Source organism: Hyaloscypha bicolor (genome assembly GCF_002865645.1).
Source record: "Hyaloscypha bicolor E unplaced genomic scaffold K444scaffold_15, whole genome shotgun sequence".
NCBI classification, from domain to species: domain Eukaryota; kingdom Fungi; phylum Ascomycota; class Leotiomycetes; order Helotiales; family Hyaloscyphaceae; genus Hyaloscypha; species Hyaloscypha bicolor.
Genome location: NW_020194517.1, coordinates 141,283 through 163,518, shown reverse-complemented (window position 1 = coordinate 163,518; position 22,236 = coordinate 141,283). Strand labels below are relative to the sequence as shown.

The following is a 22,236-nucleotide window of genomic DNA, read 5'->3' as shown; positions in this document are numbered from 1 at the left end:
CTCTAATATCATAGATATCAAATTACTAATATCTGCCCATCGATATTAATAAAAAAAGGGCGAATTGGTTCGTAGACAGGGGAGAAGTTGGGTTTGCTAAGAATTCGGCTCGATGTGCAGGCTCAATAGCTACAAATTCGGGTGAGGGAAGGAGGGGGTGGATCGTAATCTGATTATATCATTAGCAAGAGCTACTTCAGGGGAGTAAATTAATCTACTTCTTACCTAATTCGGGCGTGGTTTGGTGGAGCAATTGGTGGTTGAATATAATTCAGTACCATTTTTTCAAGGTACCACTTTTCGTCAAAAACGCGCTAAAACAGGGAGTTTTTGCATACCACTGTAAAGGGAGCTAACCTTGAGTAAGGCCATGTGAAAGCTGTCTCCAAGACCACTTCCTCGCCAACCTCAACTTCTCATCCATTACTAGCAGATTGACCCAGATTTAAACCAGCAATCATGGCAGATGCAGAAGAAAAAGATAAGGCTGAAAAGCTGGCAGCTGCGAAGAAGCGTGTACGTGTCCTTAGCATTCTTTCTCTCCAAACTCAGCGAAGCTTTTACTTCAAGGTGGATGTACTGACTCGTCTCGTTTGTAGTTCGAGCAGATGAAGAAGCAGAAACAAAAGAAAATAGGTGCAAAGAAGGAAGAGAAAGAGCCAGCCCCGGAATCTTCGAAAAGTGAAGAAAGCCCTGTCCAGGCCGAACCCCCCATTCAGGAAGTGGACGGGACCAAGGTGGAAGAGGGAGATGATGGCAAGGCCTCAGAGGAGAGAGTTTCAAACCTCGGTGCTACATTACATCAACGACAGCCGTCGTTGTCTCTCCAATCCAAAATGCGGTCGTCCTCGTTTCGAGCTTCATCAGGCGGACCATTATCTCCCAACTACCCACCATTCTCCCCAGATGGAGACACAGCTCCAGATATCTACCGAAAACAGGCCTTGAAGATTGAGGAATTGGAAAAGGAGAACAAACGGCTTGCTAAGGAGACAATTGATGGGGAGAGACGTTGGAAGAAGGCTGAGGAGGAGCTGGAGGAATTGAGAGAGGCAGAGGATGACACCACATCAAAAAAGGACATAGGCTCCGGATCGTCTGAGGAATTGGAAAAGCTGGTACGGGAACTCGTGTGCAGTCCGCTACTACGATTGCTAATTATACCATTCAGAGAGGAGAAGTCGCGGCTCTCCATCGTCAAAACGCACAACTCCAAGCCCAAACCTCACGAGCCTCTCGACATGGCTCCTCACCCTCCGTCTCCACCACTGCACCTGCAGACTACGAAGCCGCTCTCGCCTCCAAATTATCCACCATTGAATCCATGGAAATCGAACTCTCCACTCTCCGCGCCCACCTCGACCGTCTAGTGGCCGGTTCTTCAGAAAAAGAGCAAGTTGCCGCGTTGGAAGAGAAGCTCGCTCGCAGTGAACGCTCTGCTGCAACCGCACAACGGGAACTCGGGGACTTAAAGAAGAACCTGGAACGCACGACCGAGAAAGCCGTCAAAGAAGGCAGTGAACGCATATCAGCCGAAACTAAACTCCGAACCTTAGAACGAGAAACCGAAGAAGCGAAAGTGCACAGCGAAGAACTGCAAAAGAAGGTCGACGCTTTAGAAAAGAAGGTAGCAACATTGGCCACCCTACATAAGGAACATGATGCGCGATCTCAAGCTCAAAAACGAGAACGGGAGAAGGCAGAGAAAGAGGCATCGGATCTTCGGGCCAAATTAGCTGGAATTGAGAACGAGAACCTACGATTGCGTGAAGAAAGAGAGAGGTTGCGTAAACGAGACGCACAAGGAATCGACGACGAAGGTGTTGACGAACTCGAGAACGAAGAGCGGCAACGCCTGGAAAAGAAAGTCCGGGACTTGGAAGGAGAAGTGCATGAGCTTCGACGGGGCGTCTGGCGTGAACGTAGAAAGGAGCTGGAAGGCGAGGAATCGTCTGGTGTTACAAGCCCTGGTGCGAGATTCACAGATGTCGACCTTGGAGGGATGTCCCCTAGTCGGCGGAGAAGCCTTGCTCATGGAGGCAAGGGATTAGGGGATTTCATTCAGAGTGGCTTCAATGCTATCACGGGAGCGAACGTGCATTCTGCTGCTGCTGAAGGTGCATTATTAGAGGATGATGAGGACTTGGACTTTGATGAGGATGCGTTCCGGTTGGCGCAAGAAGAAGAGGCAAAGAAGAGGATAGAGAGGGTCAAGGAGGTCAAGAGGGCATTGAAGAATTGGGAGGGATGGAGATTGGATTTGGTAGAGAATAGAAGGGGCGGCGGAGAAGGGGTCGGGGAGATATTTGAGGTTTAGGATAGGATCTGTAGGATTAGACGTCTGTATCCGCATGTTCAGTGGTAGAGAAATTCACGAACCATTCTACCTTGTATGATTGTGGGAATAGTATCTAGAAAGGATCAAGTGTCCGGAAATTGTTTACTTCTCTGGTCTATTTGCAAGCTATATACTCATATTCTTCTCCTCCCAAAACTCTCATATACTCATCCAATTGACCATCAAGTGCAGCTTAAATTAACTGCTGGAAAGCGCGATTGATAGGAGAGCGGATATTGGGGACGCTCTTCCAGAAGTCAACAGTGGCGACCGCACGCTTGCTGATACCCTCTGGTGTGAATTCAAACTTCTGTAAAAAGGGTTAGCGAGTATCAATACATGGTTAACAAAGTTGCCTGCCTTGTAGACGTCCTTGTAAGCACCACTGGCACCGAATCTATTGAGACCAAATTGCTCGTGTGTGTAACGCTCCCAGCCCATGGTTGACATGGCCTCGACAGAAAGAGACGGAATACCATCTGGCAGAATGCTGAGTCTGTACTCCTTGGGCTGAGCATCGAAAACCTCGAAGCAAGGAATAGATACGACACGTGCAGTCAGGTTATGATGCTCCTTGAGATACTTGACTGCGTCAACACAGATGCCGACCTCCGAACCGGTAGAGACAAGAGTAATATCTGCTTTCTCGGCTTCGTGAACGGCATAACCACCCTTGATGGCGTGAGCGATGGTAGAATTCTCAAGCTGAGGAAGGTTTTGGCGGGAGAGAGCGATGATGCTGGGAGTGTGTTTCGAAGTTAAGGCAACATAGTACGCGGCGCTAGTCTCGTTTCCATCAGCTGGACGCCAGACCATGCAGTTGGGAAGAGCACGGAAGTGTGCAAGTGTCTCGATAGGTTGGTGAGTCGGTCCATCCTCACCCAAGCCAATGGAGTCGTGCGTGGCAACCCAGATAACCCGAACTTGGGACAAGGAAGAGAGACGTACTGCTCCAGCAGCATAGGAGACGAAGTTGAGGAAAGTACCGGCGTATGGGAGGATGGTGCCATATGCTGCAAGACCGTTCATGATAGCACCCATAGCGTGCTCGCGAACACCATAACGGATATAACGTCCACTCCAATCGCCAATTCCGAGGGAAGGGGGTTGGAAGTCAACGGCATCCTTCCATCTGGTCAAGTTCGAGCCAGTCAAATCTGCAGAGCCTCCGACCAATTCAGGAATTGCTTCGTGGACCTTATTGAGGAGAATCTCAGAGAGCTTTCGGGAAGCCACTGCAGAATCCGATGGAGAGTAAACTGGCAAGGTCTTCTCCCAGCCCTCTGGAAGATCCCCAGCCAAGCGGCGCTTGAGATCTGTAGCTTCGGTCTTGTATGATTGACCATACTTCTCCAGGAGCTGCTCCCACTCTTGTTCCTTTGCAGCACCTTCAGCTCCGTGCTTGTGATATAAGTCGTACACCTCCTGGGGAACGACGAACAACTTTTCGGGATCAAAGCCCCACTTGGTCTTGACCTGCTTCATATCCGCCTCTTTAAGAGGGGCTCCGTGAACGCCACCAGTGCCTTGCAACTGAGACCCATAACCAATCGTGGTTCGGAGCTTGATCAAGGATGGTTTGTCAGTCACAGCTTGGCACTTCTTGATAGCAGCCTCAATGCCCTCTAAATCGTGGTCACCATCATCAACAATTTCGGTGTGCCAGCCATAAGCCTTAAATCGCAGAACAACGTCTTCGGTGAAAGCACAGTTAGTGTCGCCATCGATGGAGATGTGGTTATCATCATAGATCGCGATAAGGTTGCCCAATTGCAAGTGTCCGGCCAGGGAGGCTGCCTCACTGGCAACACCTTCCATCATGCATCCGTCCCCCAAGAACACATATGTGTAGTTGTTGATCAAGTCAAAGCCAGGCTTGTTGAATTTGGCAGATGAGTGGTGCTGGGCGATGGCAAGCCCAACGCCGTTGCAGAAACCTTGACCCAAAGGACCAGTAGTCACCTCAATGCCCTCAGTATCGTGAGCTTCGGGATGGCCAGGCGTAATGCTATCTAATGACTGGCACTTCTGCGTTAGAGTCTTGCAGATTGTTGAGAATTAAAGCACAGGATTCTGACTTACGCGGAATGCTTTGAGATCATCGATAGAGAGTTTGTACCCAGCAAGATGGAGGAGGGAATATTGAAGCGCGCAAGCATGGCCATTTCTAGGGTCTGTCAGTATAGCTTGTGGCAAAGTCAAATAAAGAGCGGGAAGAAGTGTAGATTCTCAACAATAGAGTTTCCAGCAAATCTTGTCAAAAAAGTAGCGGTTCATGCGAAGTAAAACTGTGTCGATTTCTGGGCCTCAACTGCCATATTCCTTCGGGTAGGCTTTCGGAGCACAGTGGCCCGCGCGAGAAAAATGTCGATTGCGTGGTAGAGAAACGGATTGTGGCACTCACGATAAGACGAATCTGTCTCTGTTGAGCCATTTTGGGTTCTTTGGGTTGTAGTTCATTGTCTTGTTGAACAGGACGTGGGCAACTGGGGCCATTCCCCTGGGCATGGTCAATACGGATCCGTGAGCTATGAATGCGCACTCACATAGGGGCCCCAGGATGGCCTGCATTGGCATGGAATACGGCATCGGCCTGTTGAAGCTTGATTAGTACTTTGTAGTATAATTATGATGCTTGGAGATGCCTCAACAGCCTCTGCGCGGGTGTGGGGGGGCGGAACTGATTTCTGGGACGTGAGCTTACAGAAAGAAGTCGAATGGTGTTAACAGCCAGTTTATCAACGTCGGTGTAGCCCATGATTGCGACTGAGAGTGGAGTTCCGATGGCCAATTGAGGTGTTTTTTAAGAGGTTGCGAGAGCAGAGGAGAGGAGGGACAAGTTTCGAATTCCTGACGTGGGACATGTTGAGGAACCCCACCATCCACCGGCTTTGTCAGCCACTCCTCCGACCCTTCTGTGATCCACCCAATGTTCGAACTTTTTGCCCATTCATTCTCTGCACCTCTCCTTCTCCGCGACATCCGTGGAATTCCTCCCTCCTCGTCGTCCTCCTCCTCCTCCTCCGCCCTCCCGGGAGAGGCACAGGACTGCAAATCCGCCGTAAATACTCTCATTGTCATTGAATTCAGGTTGAGTTTTTCCGACATGCTTTCTCCAACGCAGTTCACACTTTTTGACAAGGCTCGGCTCTCCGGGCATCGGATGGCTGAAAGAAGGAACCCTTCTCGAGTCCCGGTGGGTTGACTCGAACAGTACGGAGTAGCTCTGCCATACCACTTGTCTTCAGGTCTAGTCATGGTTTGCTTGACTCTCCCACGCGTGGGAAATTGGCTTGGAATGCATTTATCCTCGGAATTCCTCCTTCAGTTTGGTGTGGGAAAAAGATGAACACGGACCTTCGAAAAAGCATTCCAACTCTGCATCCTCAGTGGGGTCACTCGGGGAAGCACACACCGAGCAGGTTGGACGCAGAGAGCTTCCATGTTGAACTTCTCCTCCCCAAGTATACAACCCAGGATACAACAGAAGGCACAAGTCTACTCGTTGTGCATTCTCAAACGCCACAACGAGCCCATGGGACGGACATCTTGTCTTGAGCTCGCCAATGCGGACTTTACTGTGCTGTGCACCAGGAACAATTTAACCCCGCCAACGACCCCGCCCGCATCTCTCCACCTTTCTCGCGCATCATGAAGATTCAAGATGAAGTTGGAACCTGGACATGATGGGATGATCTCAATTCAACATTCAATTAAATATATCGAACAATATCCACAAGAATGTCATTATCATGGTTCAGAATTCAAAGCTCCGCCTCTGTCCATGCATCCCAGGCCATCCAGACCGAAAAACCTATAGCACCGACCAACTCCAAACACCAAAACAAATAGCCTCCCTCTCAGTCTTTTCGCTCGTGTCCTTCATCCTGATCAAAGCAAAATGCAGAAACATCAAACAAGAGTGGGTCAAGGATTTCTCCTTTTGAATCTTCCCACCCTCTCGAGTGGTAATGCCTCGATGATGATGATGAACTGGAAGACCCTCCATCCGTTCTCGAGCTGTCCTTGCGCAACTTCTCAAGCTCTTGCTTGACGCTTGTATATTCAAGTTGCAGCGACTCATATGACCTCGAAAGATCAGTATGCCGACCTTCTAGCTCAGCAAGCCGTTGCTCAAGCTCTTTCATGTGTTTCTCTTTCCTATCCCGAAAAGCCCGTTGTGATGCGCGGTTTTGGGCTCGGCGACGCTACGGACCTATCAGTCATGTGCTGCACAAATGCATTGATTGGGCGACATACGGAATGCACGTGAGAGGACACAACTTTATCACTGCCCCCCTTCCTCCTCCGCCGATCGTGGTCCTCATAAAGACCCTCGATATCCAACTCAACTGGAATCAGCCCCAAAGGCGCCATACCGTCACCGCTCATAGGATACTGCATGGGGAATGCGGGGTAATTCATGAAGCCGTTCGCGCCGTACAAATTGTCAAATCCCTGTGAGGAATCGTCAGCATATTGGACAGCTCCACGTAACGGAGCAGCGCTTGGCTTACATTACAGTTGAGGGGCGAGCTCGCGGAGGACTCGCTTGACGTTCCATCATACATCGCGGCGCTGAGCTCTGGAGTCATCATATACGCCTGGTTGTCGGAACTGTCGTACTGTCCAGCGGCCATCGCGAAGATACAGAAGGAGAGGAGGATAGCTGGCAGTGGTTGAGTCTCGGATTGCTTGCTGCTCAGTTCAGGTGGCTTCTCAAGAAGATTATTGACCGGTATTGCCCAACGGGGTAGTTTGTCTCTGGCAAGGCTGTGGGTACTGAATATGAGATTCGAAAGCAATTGGAAGGCTGAGTGAGGGGACAGCCCAAGTTTAAAAGTTGGATGGAGGGCTTCGCTTCAGCTCGGTTGATGGATTCTATTCGGGACGAGATGACCCTCGACGGTGGACACGCATTTTAAGAGTCAAGTGCATTGGGACCCCAAAGCACAGCGTTTGACTGTTGACAGAAGTTAAGAGGAGGGAGCCCGCCTTGGCCATGGTCGATGCCTCTCTGGGACAATGTTCGCGCCAATCACGACCGCCAGTTTCGCGGGCGAGGAGAGCGGTAAGGCTCGTGTGCGATGACCGGGGCCAGGGCCAGGGCGGGAGCAGAAGGGGAGGGGGAGGGGGGAGGCCAGGATCACAGACTGCCCCAATCTGATTATGCGTTTGGAGAACGAGCGGGTCCCAACATTCCACTCCTTCTCAAGGGAACCAGCCACGGCGTGGCATACATTTGGTGCGCGATTCTGGTAGGGTTGGGCAACGAGAGCCATGTGGCAGGTGCCTGCCCGAGCTGCGTGGTGGGGGGGGGAAGTGAACTGTGGGAGGGGGCCAGGAGGCGCGGGCCCGGCCAGTCACAGTAGGCCGACGACGCAGCACGCACCTTATGTAAACGGAGACACGCAAACTCAAAGTTGCTTACTTTGCAAGAGCGGAGCAGCCCTCCCCTCGCCCCCCCTCGCCCCCGGGACGCCAAGCCTGCTGACGGGCACGGTGGGTAAGGTGGCTTTCGGCCCCCCTTCCTGACATGATCGCAATGTCCCTGTGGAACGCCGGACACGCCGCAGGGGGTTATGCAGGCTGACAAGTGACAAGCCCCCGGCTTGGGCGGACTTACGGTGCTCTGCATGCGGAGTTGCGGACGACGACTCGACGACGACTCGACGACAAGTGCAGCGGCTGCGGCAGCAGGTGCAGCACTGCAGTCTTCACGCCGGCTCGGCGTGCTGAATTGGCTTTCGAGCGCCGCGCAGCCGCACGTCTCGGGCGGTGACTGTGGTGCACTCACAGGTGGCCTCACTGGTGCATTTTCCCGGACGCATTCTCGGCCTTTTGCACGCCATCGGGCTTGAGCTCTTCTCTTGGGGGCTTTGGACGTTTGGACTCTGGAGCCTCTCCTCTCAAGTCTCACGCCTTGCGCCTCGCGCCTCGAGCAAGCCCGCACGCCCTTCCCTCGTGTGGAGTTTCTCCTGTGCTGTATGCTTCGTGCCCGTGCCCCGGATCAGCCAGTAGAAAAGGAGCAGCAGTGCTTCCGTCGGCCTCTGTTGGCCTCCTTCAATTACCGGCTCGTCGGGGCCATCGTCGAGAAACTCGAGAGTCGTGGATACTACAGTAGAGTCGTGGATTCGTGTCCTGGACTCCTGGTCGTGTTCTCCGTGTCGGCCGCGCCTTGAGATGAAGTTCAAGCAAGGTTGGATCAGCGGTGGGTCCCAAAGCTCGGACACTTCGATCCTGGACACTTGACGCCTGTCTGGGTTCCCTCAGCCCCAGCAGCCGTCTCATCAAGGAGGACGTCTCCTATTCCCGCTACGCCCGAAGCCCATGAATAGTCATCTACAGTAACTAAACGAATATAAAAGTTGAGGAATCCGCCCTCCTCGGCGCCAGGACCAAGGTTCCTCGGCCAAGAAAGTACGCGCACGTCGGGCAACACTTCAGCGACTCAGCGAGATCTGAAGCATATCGCATATCGGCATGGCACATCGCAAGGCAAGTCTCTTGCGATAACCGTTCGCCGAGCCTGGCCGCTGGGAGGCTCGGGATACAGTAGCATTGAGTCACCATTCTTGATCCTCGAAGACCCGGTGGTGTCCTTGAGTCTTGAAGCGTCAACGGCTCAACGGCATGGCACCATACATACCACACATAGCATACATACCACGCATACCATGCAGACTGCCCTAAGCAGGTTAAGCTTTAACTGCTCCCGGGCTATCGGTGTATGATGCTACTGTACAATGTACGGCCAGCAGAACCGAGACCAACAATGATCATATCCCCTCTTGGGCAATAATATACCCCCCTTGCCCCAGGCTGTCGATGCTTGGGACCGTTTTAGAAAAGATCGTACGATTGTGACGACGCTGCGGTGTCAGGCTGGAGGGGAGGGGGGGGGGGGGGGGGGGGGGGGGGGGGTTGGGGCTGCCCCGGTTCTGCCCCGGTTCTCCCCTCCCCTCCCCCTGTTGGGAACGTCCAGGACCCTGAGATTCGGTTGCTCACGCCAAGCCGGCTCGAGCAATTGAGCAATCCTTACGGAGAATAACAACGTATCCTGGACTCCTGGAGAGGAGACCAGTGACCAGAGACCAGTAATTTACCAGTGACCAGTGCCCAACACTCAGCGCCAAAGAACCAGCCAGCCTCCGAGCCAGGGGCCAGCCAGCCAGTGAGATGCGACGCGGTGCGATGTGATGCCACGAAGCGGTGCAGGCTCGTGCTCGTGCTCGTGCTCACGCTCGCGCGTCGTTCTGGAAGACTGGAAACCACCAACATCGGAGGCGTATCCGAGAAATGTAGTTTCGGGTAAAGCGCATCGCCGCCCCGCGCCGCCTTCGCAGCCAGTGCTGCGGGCTGCCAACTGCCAACTGCCAACTGCCAACTGCCAAGCGCCAAGCGCCAAGCCCATATGTCGGTCATGTCGTGATAAGCAAGGCTTCGATCAAGCACAAGCCAAGCACAAGCACAAGCACTAGCAAGCCAATGCGATCGCTGCAGTGCAGACTGTGCAGCACATTGCAGTAGCAGCCGTGCATTGCTTTCCCACTCCCCCAAAACGCTCTTGTCGCGTTCCCTACCATGTATGCATCAGAACCTACGCCGTGAGCTTGTTTGCCTCCAGAAGTAAATTTACGAGGTGCAGAGGTAGCGTCCCTCCGTACGGCACGGCTTGTTTCGGAGTATCACCTGAAATGAATTAATTGTTCATCAGTGACAGACCCGACCTGGATACCATCGCAGTACCTCCTGAGATGAATTGTACATCAGTGACAGACCTGACCCAGAAACCCATCGGAGTCCGTCCGTACTTCGAGCCACTCGAAATGCTCTCCGTATCAACCGTGCTGGATGTGTGACCTTTTCACACCTTAATTTACTGATGGGGAATCTGCTGCCGAGCCTGCACTTTGACGCTGGATGTTGCACTGGCATTGGATCATTGGCGGGCCTGTACCAACTTTTCGAGCTTTCTTAGTCTGCCAGAGTCGATACTGTATTGATTGGGTGCCCATGCCTATTGTCTGCATTTGTGTTTCAATCTTCCACGAATCACTATTTTCTGTTCTGCAGTATTTTCTTCCCGCCAAAACCCACCTTCAAGGGTAGTCATCAACGCCTCTTCATCCGATAAAGTCTGATTCGAGGAGCCTGACTGGGGTATGCCATGGTGGTGGTTGCCACACTCTCGGCACTCTTCTGAGCACCAAATCGGCTTCTACCGACAGCTGGATGTCGAGTGGCGAGTTTCTCATCCAGAGAGGCCCTGCCTGCAAGCCCAGTGCTGTGGGATTGTCATATGATAGACGTGAAGATCGATCTTGGGCCCCTCTCACAGATCTCAAATACTGTACCGTAAAACACTGCCAATAAGAACCCCGCGATTGCCACAAATGCCGTCTCTCCGTCTGTATTCGAGGGATTGGCAAAGAGGTTCAAGAAGGCGACAAGCATTTTTTTTTGGGTACATATATTTCGAGGAATATAGCTTCGATAACCTCTAGAAACTTGCGCATGCTGCGCATGCTTCGCATACGGCTGCCTCGTAGAGATGTGGGACATGAGGCACCATGTACAGTAAGAGCAAACAGGTTCTCTGGTTTCCCCCAACTACCGAATCACCACAAACACGTTCACTTAGAGTTTGAAACACCCGGGGATCTCCATGCATTCTTCTCCCCCACTGTATTCCAGTCAGCACTTTGTTGTCATACGAGAATGACATAGGAACCTACCATCCAAAGCCACGAGGAATCGGCTAACACAGTTATATGCGGCAACCTGCAACATGTGAATCAGCATGCACTTCCCCGCAATCTGCCTCGCGTCAAACGTTGCGCCCAGATAACACTAACCGTGGCCGTGACTTCGACAACCTCCTGCTCAGAAAAGTGTTCCCGCAACTGCTCAAAAACACCATCCTTAACTGCAACATCCCTGGTCATAGCATCTGTATAGTCCACCACTGCCCAGAGCTTCTTGCTCAACACTTCGCTCCCGTTCTTCCCGTCGAGATCGGGTTGTTCTAGGAGTTCCATGCCTTCTTCACTTACACCACCAGCTTTGGCCAGAGGAGCGTGATGTGCCCATTCGTACCATGCTTGGTTGATGACCGCCACTCTGCAGATAGCAACCTCTCTCACGTCATCTGGTAGGCTGGTCTTTGTCCGTATCGCGCCCAGGAAGCTGTTCCAGCCGTCGGCCACAGCAGGAGAGTGAAGGAGAGTGAGGTCGAGCGGTTGGAGAGGACGAGGCGCTCGCCGGGCGCGGACCCGGGCTATGATTGCGTGGTCCTCGGGAGTGGTGAAGGCTTTTGGATCGGCGGCGTCGATGTATGGCAGACGCATGGCTGCGGCTAAGATGAGTGTGGATGAGACGGGCACTTTTTGCTGTTTGGAGACAGTGCCGCGTCTGCAGCATGTGGTCTTTGATATGTGGTGAGTTCTTGGTGGTGATTTGAGCTGAGCTGAGCTGCGGGGTATCGAGGGAGTGATCCTCTGAAGGTGGGGTCGCCTGACTCAGCGGGCCGTTTGATAAATCAGTATAATCGTTTCCCAATGGCCCGGTGCTCCGCATGCAAAGAAGCTCAGAGAAAGCTTCCATCTCCCTCCAATTGGATTGAGATTGCTTCCGTGGGAAGGAGATATGATCTCCTGCCGTATGTAATCGCATATGCCATGTGGCAGTTAGTGCTGTTCGAGGACGCGGGATGAGAATCTGCATTCAAATCTTTCTCGCATGAGACCACATTAAACTGGGAAAGGCCAAGGACTAGCATGGATGCCAACAATAGAAATACTACCATACACGGGACGTTGACCACTTGCTGCCAACTCTACTCTCTATGCATCAAGAACGCCCCATATGTTGAACAAGCACAGTACACATAATTCAGCCATGGCTTGGCCGCGAAAGCTTCCCTCGAGACCCCCCAGATCCCCCGTAACCCCCGATCTCCATAGCCACATGTAGTTCTAGGGGAGAAGAATATTCTCAATTGTCATTGGCTCCCTTTCCCCTTTCCCACGTGGTGTCCACGTTTAACACGAGACATCCAAGCTCGCCTTCGAGTTCATGAGAAGGGCAACGATCAGCCCGTAAAGACCTGGGAGCGTTAGCACCATCGGCGAACCCATCCAAGCAATTCACTAACCCAAGACTTCAGCGAAAATAAGAATGAGAATCATGCCAACGAAAAGGCGAGGTTGCTGTGCGGTACCCCTCACACCAGCATCACCAACGATACCAATGGCGAATCCTGCAGCCAAACCGGCCAATCCGACACTCAATCCTGCACCGAGTTGAATGAAACCAGTGTACAGAGGCAACTGTTGATGAAGCCCATCGGAGATCAAGACAGACACGACGAGACCGTAGATACCGATGATACCAGCCATGATGACCGGGACGATATCTGTTGCCTAATCAGCATCATGGTGCTTTGATACAGAGCTTCTCAGCCTACTCTTGACGATCAAATCGGGTCGGAGAACACCCATAGCGCAAATACCGACACCAGATTTTGCGGTTCCATATGCAGCACCAAAGCATGTGAATACAATGGCGGAAGTGCAGCCCATAGCGCCAAAGAATGGCTATATTACGATCAGTACGATGTTTCGACGACAATGAATTGAGCTCCCATGTTTTGACCCTGCAAGATGCTGCAGCGGAAGGAGCTCTACGAGCGAGGGGATACGAACCGCGTACACCGGGCTACAGGAATATGGTTAGCATATGAATAAAGTTGTATCATAATGTGTCGGGCTACTACGAGCTTGCATTGTGTGCAAAGTGAAGCATATCTTGACTAAGGTAAAGGGGACCTCAGGAGCACTCACCAATAGATCAAGGAATCTCCCATGTCTGACATCGTAATTGGTGTGTGAAGCTGGAGTGGAAGAAGTGCAGATGCTCTTGAAGCTCGTTGGGTTGATCAAAGGACGATTGAAGGCTTGGGTGATGGCGTTGAGCTTGGAGAGATGTTGTCGTGGAAGGCGATGATGAGGTTCAAGGTCTGTTAGCTCGGCACTAGTATCTATTTTGGGTTTAGCGCCTCCGCGAAATATTTCTGGCTGAACATTTTCTGAAGACATCCAGGATTCAAGAAACCCCCCACCAAACAACAGCAACAGGGCGAGCCAACGCAAGGAACCCTGCCAGCTTTAGTTCACCTTTCTCGGAATACTCTCTTCTAATCAAAGGTATTTGTGACCTTCTGAGGCGTGCGCGGCGCAAAGCTCGAGCTTGCTCTAACATTCTTCTAGACGTCCTTCCTCGAACTTCACTCCACGATGGCAGAGGAACAAAACGGCTCTGCTGGTAAGATCTACATTATATTTCGATTCTTTTACAACAGCTGTTATGTTGGGATCATTGCTGATAGCTTCTAGCATGGCCTGTAGCGGATTCTGGGCTCACGCAAGAGATCCTGGATATCGTCCAACAAGCATCTCACTACAGACAGTTGAAGAAGGGGGCCAATGAAGCGACCAAGACTTTAAATAGAGGTATCTCTGAAATTATCATTCTTGGTAAGCCCAATTCCCTAGAGCACCCATTCCCTTCCTCGCATGTTATGCGACCTCTTCCTTCCGGAGATATGACAGTCTTGACTCGAGAATTTGCCTTGCAGTACTAACCCGAGATTCTGTGATTTAGCAGCTGATACCGCCCCTCTCGCCATTCTCTTGCATCTCCCGCTTCTCTGCGAAGACAAGGTCAGGTTTTCTCTGAATATCTACACGCTCCAGATTGAGGACTAATTTATGCCACAGAACGTTCCATATGTATACGTTCCTAGCAAGACAGCTTTGGGCCGTGCTTGCGGTGTCAGCAGAGCCGTGATTGCAGCGAGCATCACCACGAATGAAGCCAGCGATCTCATGAACCAGATCCGGAGTCTGAAAGACAAGGTGGAGAGACTCATGATCTAAAGCGTTGGACGCACATAGACCTACTGCAGATGAAGGCACGCGGAGTCTGGGCGGGACTGTGGCATTGCATGCTTGTAGATATCCAAGCGGCCAGGCAAAATAAATTCCGAAACTACACAAATCCTCCGTTCAGGCTGGAAGGAATGCTCAGATGTGGCTCATTCTTGAGACTTAAACCGCAAGCTCAAACAAGTCCAGCAACTACTTTTGCACTACCCAGAAACTGCTGACAATACTAGATCAGGTCTGAAATGCACCCCAACAGCCAGAATCACAACCCGATGGACCTTGGTTCGGCATGCATCTCAGTCAACCCGGAAAACAACTTATGCTAGTTTATACCCGACGAAGACTCCATTCTGTCACTGTATTTCAGAGCAATGCAATAATTTTGGCATACAATATTTGGGGCTCAGTCGAAATTATGCTATCCTAAAGGGTCGGAAACACAAAGCCACCTGCAAAAATTGTTGTTTGGGCCTCACCCAGTAAGGTACCTCTGGACTGAAATTCCGCTTCCCAACAACAAATCGATGGAGTTGAGCGGAATGCATTCTTGGTGATATTTTTGCATACCAAGAAGGTCATTCTGTAAGCCGAGGATCTGTATTTGGTTGATGCGTGTTGAGATGGTCCTCTTCACGCTCGTGGGAAATTCAGAGCCAGCACGAATAAGAATTATTGATAAATGGACCGAGATTGGAACAGGTTGAAGCTTGAGCCAAACCTCTTATTCTGAAGGCATGGGACATGGGATAATGTCTTTGCTTGGAATGCTGCATTGAAAACGCGTCAGCCAGAAACCGTCCTCAAAGCTTCAATAACACTTACTTCAGAAGTGGCATCATCCGCAGAGATTCTGGCAAGGAACTTGTCAACTGCTTAGAAGCAAAAGATGCAGAAGTCAAGACAGGCCCACCTTCAATGCTGACACTCGATAGTGATGTGCTTGATAGAAATCTCATGGCACATGGAAAAGCCTCACTCATCTCCATTGTCCTGAAGGTAAGAGAGCATTTTAAATGCAGCATCTTCGTAAACTTTCCTCAAATTACTGTACATTCAATATTGTTCCATAACAGTGTCGCCAAAATTCTGGAATATCAAATCCTTCTCCTTCTGGGCTAGATATATAGCCAACTTAAAGGGGTAGGACACTAACAGTTAGTGCCGCTTTTGTGTCTAGACTAGCGCAAAAAGGCAAGCGAGAAGAGATCTCACATCGAAACTCAGCCCTCACCTCGACACAACATTGCAAAATTTTACAACCACGCTTCAAGATGGGGAAAAATGGTAGATTTGGCAAGGGCTATGGAGCCATCGTTGGAAAGGACACAAAATCGCCTCTTAGATGGAAAGGCCCCGGCTTCTCCAAGAAAGCAGAGCCAGCCAAATCAAAGCGAGCCATCCAGGATGAGGAAACGAACTCAAGTGCCATTTCGGAAGCCGCCCTACCGGTCGAACTGCAACAGCTCCTTCTTAACATTTACAGAGATACTTTTCCTGGAGTTCTTGCATCTGACACCCTGCAAGCCTTGTTACAGGAAGTAAAAAAGGCATTGTACGAAAGAGACTTCACCAAAGCTTTCGGCAAGGAGGAATTTCTTGAAGCGTACTCAATTCGATGGAGTCCCAGCAGAACCCTCTGTTATCAGTCCATCTTGGTAGATCTCCTCGAGCACCTTACAGAGATCTCCCCAGTCTGCAGAATAACCCCACCAGAGTTGGAAGATGGGTCGGCTGGAGACGATGCGTCCCCCATGGGTGTTACTTGTTTCGGTGGAGGTGCTGCAGAAGTCGTTGCTTTCGGTGGCTTTCTCCGCTATTTGCAGGATACCATGCTTCGGAGTACTGGAGAAGACGTGCTCGCAGCCTCGGAAGGACTTGACAAGCTCTCTCTTCAGGGAAAGGGACAACAAAATGACTTGAATCAGCAGTCATCGCCGGAGCATGGCCTTTCAAATCCTGACAGATCGCCTGGGATTGATCTGTGTCTGGTCGATACCGCTCAATGGCAGGGAGTTGTCCGCAAACTTCATGATAGCTTCACCACGCCACCTCCTTTATCAAAATACGCCAGCTCCTCAGCGAAAGAAGCAAACGAAGCACTTACGGCAAACACCAATTTCAAAGTTACTTTCCGACAAGACAACGTACTGGGAATGAGCGGAAGCGAACTTGTTGATGTCGCTGGTGGACGACCAATGCTTGTGACCTTACTTTTTACACTGAATGAATTGTATACCTCGTCGATTGGGAAGACGACGGCTTTCCTGTTGAATTTGACTGCGGCTGTCACATCCGGCTCATTGTTACTTGTCGTCGATAGCCCTGGCAGCTACTCAGAGACTACCGTCGGGACTGAAGCCAAAAGGTATCCCATGTACTGGCTGCTTGATCACACCTTACTCGAGACGCAAAAGTCAAGGGGTAGCGAAAGCGTTCCAGAGTGGGTGAAACTGGTTTCTGAGGACTCGAAATGGTTTCGAATTCCAGAAAGTATTCGGTATCCGATCCCATTGGAGAACATGCGTTATCAGATGCACCTTTATCGCCGGGTGTAAACGTGGGATATTGGGAGCAGCATCAAAAGAGCAAATTGCACAGAAGCGGCCCTGGATGTCTTTGGAAGAAAGCGATTTCATTTATTCGTTACGGTCAAAAGCAAAGGTCCACACGATCAGAATACATAAAGCTACAACATCGACTAGCAGCGACTAAACATCAACGGAACGAGCGCTGAACTACTTTCGTGCACCATCATGGCCCTACTCTTCCAACCAGAAGCACAAGTGTTGTTGAAGAATCCTCTTACACTATCTTTCTTGTCCTGGTTTTTGTAAAACTCTTTGCCGAGGCGTTTCAAAATAGTCTCCTTGGCCTTCTTCAAAGCGGACACCCTCTTCTCAGGATCATCAGCGAGCGCTTGCTGGGCGGCGTCCATCCGAACGTTTCGCTGAACGCCTTGCACATTTGGATTGAAAGTAGTAGGCTGTAAGACTTCCTCGATCGGACCGGAGATGGGTATGGGACTGGAAATCTTGAGCCCTCCTTTCGTTCTTTTATGCTTACGCCTTCGCTTGCGAACCCTCTTCTTGACCTGAACTGATGTTCTTGGGATATCTGCATCGTCAGGCATTGTAGCGCTTGTGTCAACAACCTCCTCAAACTCTTCTGCGATATCATCAAGAAAGTCCAGGTCAGAGTGGCCTTGGAAACCCGTACTACTCTCTGCCTCCGAGCCACTCTGCGAAGACAACCACTCATCGCTGCCACTGAATCTTGTGAGAGGTGCCAATGCATCCTCCCAAGTTCCCCCATTGATCAAGCCTACGTTCTCGAAGTCGAACTCGCGAACGGTGTGGCGATGACCCAAGATGAAATCAGAGACTTGCTCTACGGACATGGTCGAGTTACGGACCTGCATGTATCGGAGTTTGGGGAACCTCATTGCCGGCCGAGGAGGTGCATCTGGCAAGGGTGACATCGGCGAAGTCACCTCGGCGAATAGTTTAGCCGTCCTCCTGGGTGGCGCAAAGAGGGGGTCGCTAAACAACGTAAAGGGGCATGGTCCTTTCCTCCCGTACCATCCGAAACTCACTTTTTCCAGATTTGATGAGAAGCTGCGGATATAATCATCGAGGATCTTGAGATGGTCCCGTCCCGGGCGGAGGCCAAGGAAGTCCCAGGAGTCCATGGTAATGTGGAGCTTCTTGATTTGTTTCCATCGTCGACCAGCAGAGGGCGTAGTCCCAAAGCCAGGCAGGTGACGAAGGTAGTGAAGCCCAGATGGATGGATGTGACTGAGTGAGAGCTTCTCAAGCTTGAGAAGCGGTGCTCGTTCGATAGCTATGCGCAAGCTTATGAGCGCATAATCGACCGCATCTCGACGGTATCTCTGGGCTGGATCTTGACCAGGGCAGGAGATCGTGAGATGGCGAAGGTTGGGCATTCGGGAAAAGGCTTTGATAAATGCTGGAACGTTGGTTGCAGCATGAAATATGGGAGGGTATTGTTGTGTGAGGAGATCACCCAATTCCGGCGATCCATATTTTGGTCGCTGGGTGACCGATGCACACGATGTGTGAGGGGTGTATAGGAAGTTGACCTCTCGACCAGTCGATGGGTTCAACAAGGGAGGTAGGAACGTTGCCGGATTATGGGGCATGGAGAAGGTGAGGTGCTCGATGTGGTGTCCTATCCGAGACAGTGCCTCGAGTCGAGAAGTTCGTGTGAGAGCGCTTGGTGTGAAGGTCAAGCAGGTTCGGGTGAAAAGACTTGGAATCGTGAGCTCACGGCACTCTGATGATGTGAGGCGCAAGGCACAGATGGACTCGGTGTCCAGGTGAGAGAGGAGAGTCGAGCGCACGCCTTCGACCCGCCAGAGGCGGATGAAAACTGGGCTGGCTGAGGCCATAACTTGCGCATATCGGTGGAGGAGAGGATTGGGCTATTAGGGGGGTCCTGACAACCAAAGCAATAAGGGAACGGCTATTGAACTTGAACAGACAGACAGCCTATCTTTGAATTGCTTCGCTGATCTCGTTGAAGATGGGTGAGGTCTTAGGCTTGAGGCTTGCGCTTTGCAGCTTAAGAAAACGCAGGTACATTGAAAGAAAGAGCAACACACAGCGCACCAAATGAAGAAAGGGTGGCTAAGCACAAAAACAAGCATAGCTCCCATCATATACCCACCCTCTGCTCCCCATAATTCACATAATGCCTCAAGTACAGCGCACGTGATTGGGAGTTGTGAGTCACCGATCAGTTGTTGAAGCTGGACGATATGCATCTCGATGCAGAGAAGTGTGGACAAACACGAAAATGCCACGATCGTGACAGTCGGAAGAAGTCGTTTCTCCCGCGTCTACTGGGCTCTCTCCAGCGTGGCGCAGTGCCTGAATGCAGCAGCGTGCAGGGGCGGGGCATGCACGTTTGGGGCCGGCGATGGCTGGGCCAATTGACAAGGTGAAACGTGCCAGTTGCAGCCGACTTGGAGTTGGGCGATTGCTGCACAGCAGTATCTGCTGGCCTATCGCTTCCCCAGGGGCCCTGGGAACCGCGAAATAAACGCGTAAAAACGCGCTTGCATCGAGCTCCGAATGCGGCATTTTCGATACGGACTTGTTCTGGTCGTCTGGACTGCTTTTATTCACGTTGACGCCCAAAGTCGCGTTGGTTTCACGAGATCGCTTGGGAAGCCAACCCTTCCGTTCGCGAAGGCGAAGGGAACGAGGTTAAGGGGTAGCGAGGGGCAACGCGCGATCCGGATTCTGTCCACACTTAGCCTGCGGATTTCGGTTGTGAACATGCACGCTGGACCATGTGCCTCCGAAAGGTACAAGGAGGACCTCTAATTAGCTCTCCGCAGGAATGATACGACTGAGATTTACATGCGGGTAACACCCTTAACAAGACGGAAGCAGGACAGAGGCACTTTTTGCTTTGCATATTCTCTGCAGCTTAACATTTCCCGGGTGGCACGGGAACTTTACTTTATAGCCTACTAAAAGTTCTGTGAAATTGTGGCCTACTAATTCCGAAATAAAACGCCAAGACACAATTTATAAGAATTTTATTCATTTAAGTGCATCCCCTGACTCTCCTCCCACCTCGCTCAGAGAGCTTATGCTTCAAAGATGCTAAGCATAACCCCCCCTAACATGGACCACACACCACATATGTATCGGCATAATAACAATAACAAGTCGACCAGAAGAGATGGGCATGACAGCTCGGTAACAAGGGACATTCACCGTCCGAGTAGTTTTTGCAGCTCACCCAGTTAGAGGCACAAGCCTTCCGCTTCGCTAATACGCTAGCATTTGCTATGCCGATATAGAGGTATTGTAAGGCACGTAATAGCAGGGTGATGCACAAGTAGTCAAGGTAAGTAAGCTGCGGAGTGACGCTTGCAAGTGTAACTGATTCCAAGAATTGATTCCAACAAGAGACTAATCAATACCCCTTCCAAAGCTAGGAGCGTCTCCCTATATATTCCCTAGTGCTTAGCCAGGCATGCGAAGCCCTTTACTTAATTAGGAAATCCCATGCGATCCATACGATTCCGATCGCAAGCTGTACCCAAAATAGGAAACTAGATCCACGATATCTGATACCTGTCCATGCGCCATTACGTGTGCCTATTACATTAACCCCCCCTCTGGGCCCTTGTCCCCAAGAGGCCTGGGAAAACTGCAAATAGCTTTACAAATGTCCCCCTGAAACTTTCCTGGCCGCTGGCTTTCCCCAAAGACTCCCCATAATTGCCCCATCGTTACACCAGGTAATGGAGTTGAGGATATAGTTCACTAACCCTTCCTAGCTAGTTCGCAAATCGCCTCTGGCGATTCCCCCTCGCAAAGGTAGTACGAATATAGTATATACTATCGGATATAAAGCTTATCCGATCTCCTGATTAGTTCGTAAATCCCAACTTAGCCTCTATTTGCAAATAAATCATTACTCTATAGGCCCAAGAGCTTGGAAAAGTTAATCCGATCTTCTGGTTTATTTATAAATCCCTTCTTTGGAATTTTCTGGGTATTCCTGGTATAGAGCCGGTTCCGAATTCGCGATTACTATTCGGGAAGAGGATATTATAAAAAGGCCTCCCTTTTCCTACTAACTAACCTTCCTTTTTTTCAATTATAATACCGTACCTAGCTCCTCCTCGTCCCTTGCCTTCCTTCTTCAAGCCTTCTTTAAGCTCCTTTAAGCTCCTTCAAGCCTTATTTAAGCTTTATTTAAGTCCCCTTCTAATTCCCTCTTCCACTTCTTTATCTATTAAGATAAATACTCTTTTTAGTACTTATTAGCCTATTACTACCCGTTCGGCTAATGCTCCCATATCCTTAATTTGCCCTTACTATCTTTGATATTCCAAGAATATTACTAAGTTTCCCGACCTTACTTATATTAAGAGTAATAATTACTCGGTATATAATTACTACTACTCTAAGAATAAGAAATATAATCCTATAAGTTATAAATTCCTTCTTTTATTCCTTATTCTAATACTATCTAAGGTTCCTTAAGTATATATAATACGGTTAAATTGCCTTCTTTAAGCTATTAATATATATAAGCATCTTCCCTATTCTTTATCCGAAAGGGAAAAGGCTATTACTATTCTTCTTCTATACTAAACTATATATACTTCTTATATTAAAGCTATTATTCGAGGCTAACGGATTCCCCTAATAATCCAAGAAATAGGTTAAGTAATTCTTACTAGCTTAGTATAAGTATAAAGTACTTTTAATAGTATAATTAATATTTTTTAGTATTAAGTAAGCTTACTTCTTCCTTATTTCTTACTAATAGCTAATAGCTTTATAGGCCAATTTACTACCTGTTTCTTAAGAGAATCCTAATAAGGATAATAATAAGAATAGTAGAGAATAGTTATAAGAGTAGGATATTTATAAGATATAGAAATTAGAATTTTTAATAATTTTTATATAATTTTTCCAAGAATAAATATATAGTTTTTTAATAGTTTCCTAATAAAAGCATTTATCTTTTATGCCTCTATTTAGCTTATAGTATTATAATATTACTCTTTTTCAAGTATTCTTATAATTCTTAAGCTATATTCTCTAGATTACTTAGTAGTTCCTATATATTATCTACTAGTAAATAGCCTTTCTAATAAACGAGATATTCCCTTTCTTTTCTGCCCTTCTTATAGGCTATAATAAATTCTATCTCGAATTCCTCTTTGCCCTCAATCTCGACCGGCTCTGGTTTTACTATAATACTAGCTTATAGATACTATAGTTCCAAGAAAGAAATATAGAAAATATTATAGATCTAATATAATAGTAGTAATTCCAAGTAGTATATCTATTTATATATTCTTATAACTTCTAGAACTTTAAAGGGGCCAAGATATTTATCTACTAGCTTTATACTAGGTTATAGCTATTAAATATTCTTTATATAAAATATGACTTT

At 49.6% G+C, this 22,236-nt stretch overlaps 8 protein-coding genes across 8 annotated transcripts; 3 read left to right on the top strand and 5 right to left on the bottom strand.

The window, feature by feature from the left end:
- Positions 1-378: 378 nt before the first annotated feature.
- K444DRAFT_607154 (uncharacterized protein) lies at positions 379-2,604 on the top strand. Its single transcript, XM_024879118.1, has 3 exons — positions 379-516; positions 600-1,118; positions 1,172-2,604. The coding sequence occupies exons 1-3, from the start codon at positions 460-462 to the stop codon at positions 2,315-2,317; spliced, it is 1,722 nt and encodes a 573-aa protein (XP_024742672.1). The 5' UTR covers positions 379-459; the 3' UTR covers positions 2,318-2,604.
- K444DRAFT_151508 (putative transketolase) lies at positions 2,425-5,192 on the bottom strand. The gene is made up of 6 exons (XM_024870607.1): positions 5,043-5,192; positions 4,885-4,931; positions 4,743-4,838; positions 4,421-4,505; positions 2,699-4,357; positions 2,425-2,648 (listed from the first exon to the last, which is right to left on the bottom strand). Exons 1-6 carry the CDS (start codon positions 5,094-5,096, stop codon positions 2,532-2,534), a joined length of 2,058 nt encoding a protein of 685 aa, XP_024742671.1. The 5' UTR covers positions 5,097-5,192; the 3' UTR covers positions 2,425-2,531.
- A 903-nt stretch (positions 5,193-6,095) lies between these two features.
- On the bottom strand, positions 6,096-7,241 carry K444DRAFT_151514 (putative AP-1-like transcription factor). The gene is made up of 3 exons (XM_024870608.1): positions 6,856-7,241; positions 6,599-6,796; positions 6,096-6,546 (listed from the first exon to the last, which is right to left on the bottom strand). The coding sequence occupies exons 1-3, from the start codon at positions 6,976-6,978 to the stop codon at positions 6,199-6,201; spliced, it is 669 nt and encodes a 222-aa protein (XP_024742670.1). The 5' UTR covers positions 6,979-7,241; the 3' UTR covers positions 6,096-6,198.
- A 3,568-nt stretch (positions 7,242-10,809) lies between these two features.
- Positions 10,810-11,807, bottom strand: K444DRAFT_151268 (uncharacterized protein). The gene is made up of 3 exons (XM_024870606.1): positions 11,197-11,807; positions 11,077-11,122; positions 10,810-11,024 (listed from the first exon to the last, which is right to left on the bottom strand). Exons 1-3 carry the CDS (start codon positions 11,686-11,688, stop codon positions 10,975-10,977), a joined length of 588 nt encoding a protein of 195 aa, XP_024742669.1. The 5' UTR covers positions 11,689-11,807; the 3' UTR covers positions 10,810-10,974.
- Positions 11,808-12,271: 464 nt separating this feature from the next.
- K444DRAFT_607144 (vacuolar H+ ATP synthase-like protein 16 kDa proteolipid subunit) lies at positions 12,272-13,321 on the bottom strand. The gene is made up of 5 exons (XM_024879117.1): positions 13,183-13,321; positions 13,045-13,057; positions 12,807-12,936; positions 12,495-12,755; positions 12,272-12,446 (listed from the first exon to the last, which is right to left on the bottom strand). The coding sequence occupies exons 1-5, from the start codon at positions 13,212-13,214 to the stop codon at positions 12,382-12,384; spliced, it is 501 nt and encodes a 166-aa protein (XP_024742668.1). The 5' UTR covers positions 13,215-13,321; the 3' UTR covers positions 12,272-12,381.
- Positions 13,322-13,635: 314 nt separating this feature from the next.
- Positions 13,636-14,277, top strand: K444DRAFT_518372 (putative 13 kDa ribonucleo protein-associated protein; the record flags this gene model as incomplete). The annotated part of the gene is made up of 4 exons (XM_024873855.1): positions 13,636-13,663; positions 13,735-13,875; positions 14,003-14,061; positions 14,119-14,277. 4 exons carry the CDS (start codon positions 13,636-13,638, stop codon positions 14,275-14,277), a joined length of 387 nt encoding a protein of 128 aa, XP_024742667.1.
- Positions 14,278-15,557: 1,280 nt separating this feature from the next.
- K444DRAFT_624317 (uncharacterized protein) lies at positions 15,558-16,841 on the top strand (the record flags this gene model as incomplete). The annotated part of the gene is made up of 1 exon (XM_024882388.1): positions 15,558-16,841. One exon carries the CDS (start codon positions 15,558-15,560, stop codon positions 16,839-16,841), a length of 1,284 nt encoding a protein of 427 aa, XP_024742666.1.
- Positions 16,842-16,984: 143 nt separating this feature from the next.
- On the bottom strand, positions 16,985-18,694 carry K444DRAFT_624316 (uncharacterized protein; the record flags this gene model as incomplete). The annotated part of the gene is made up of 1 exon (XM_024882387.1): positions 16,985-18,694. The coding sequence occupies one exon, from the start codon at positions 18,692-18,694 to the stop codon at positions 16,985-16,987; it is 1,710 nt and encodes a 569-aa protein (XP_024742665.1).
- Between the last annotated feature and the right edge of the window lie 3,542 nt (positions 18,695-22,236).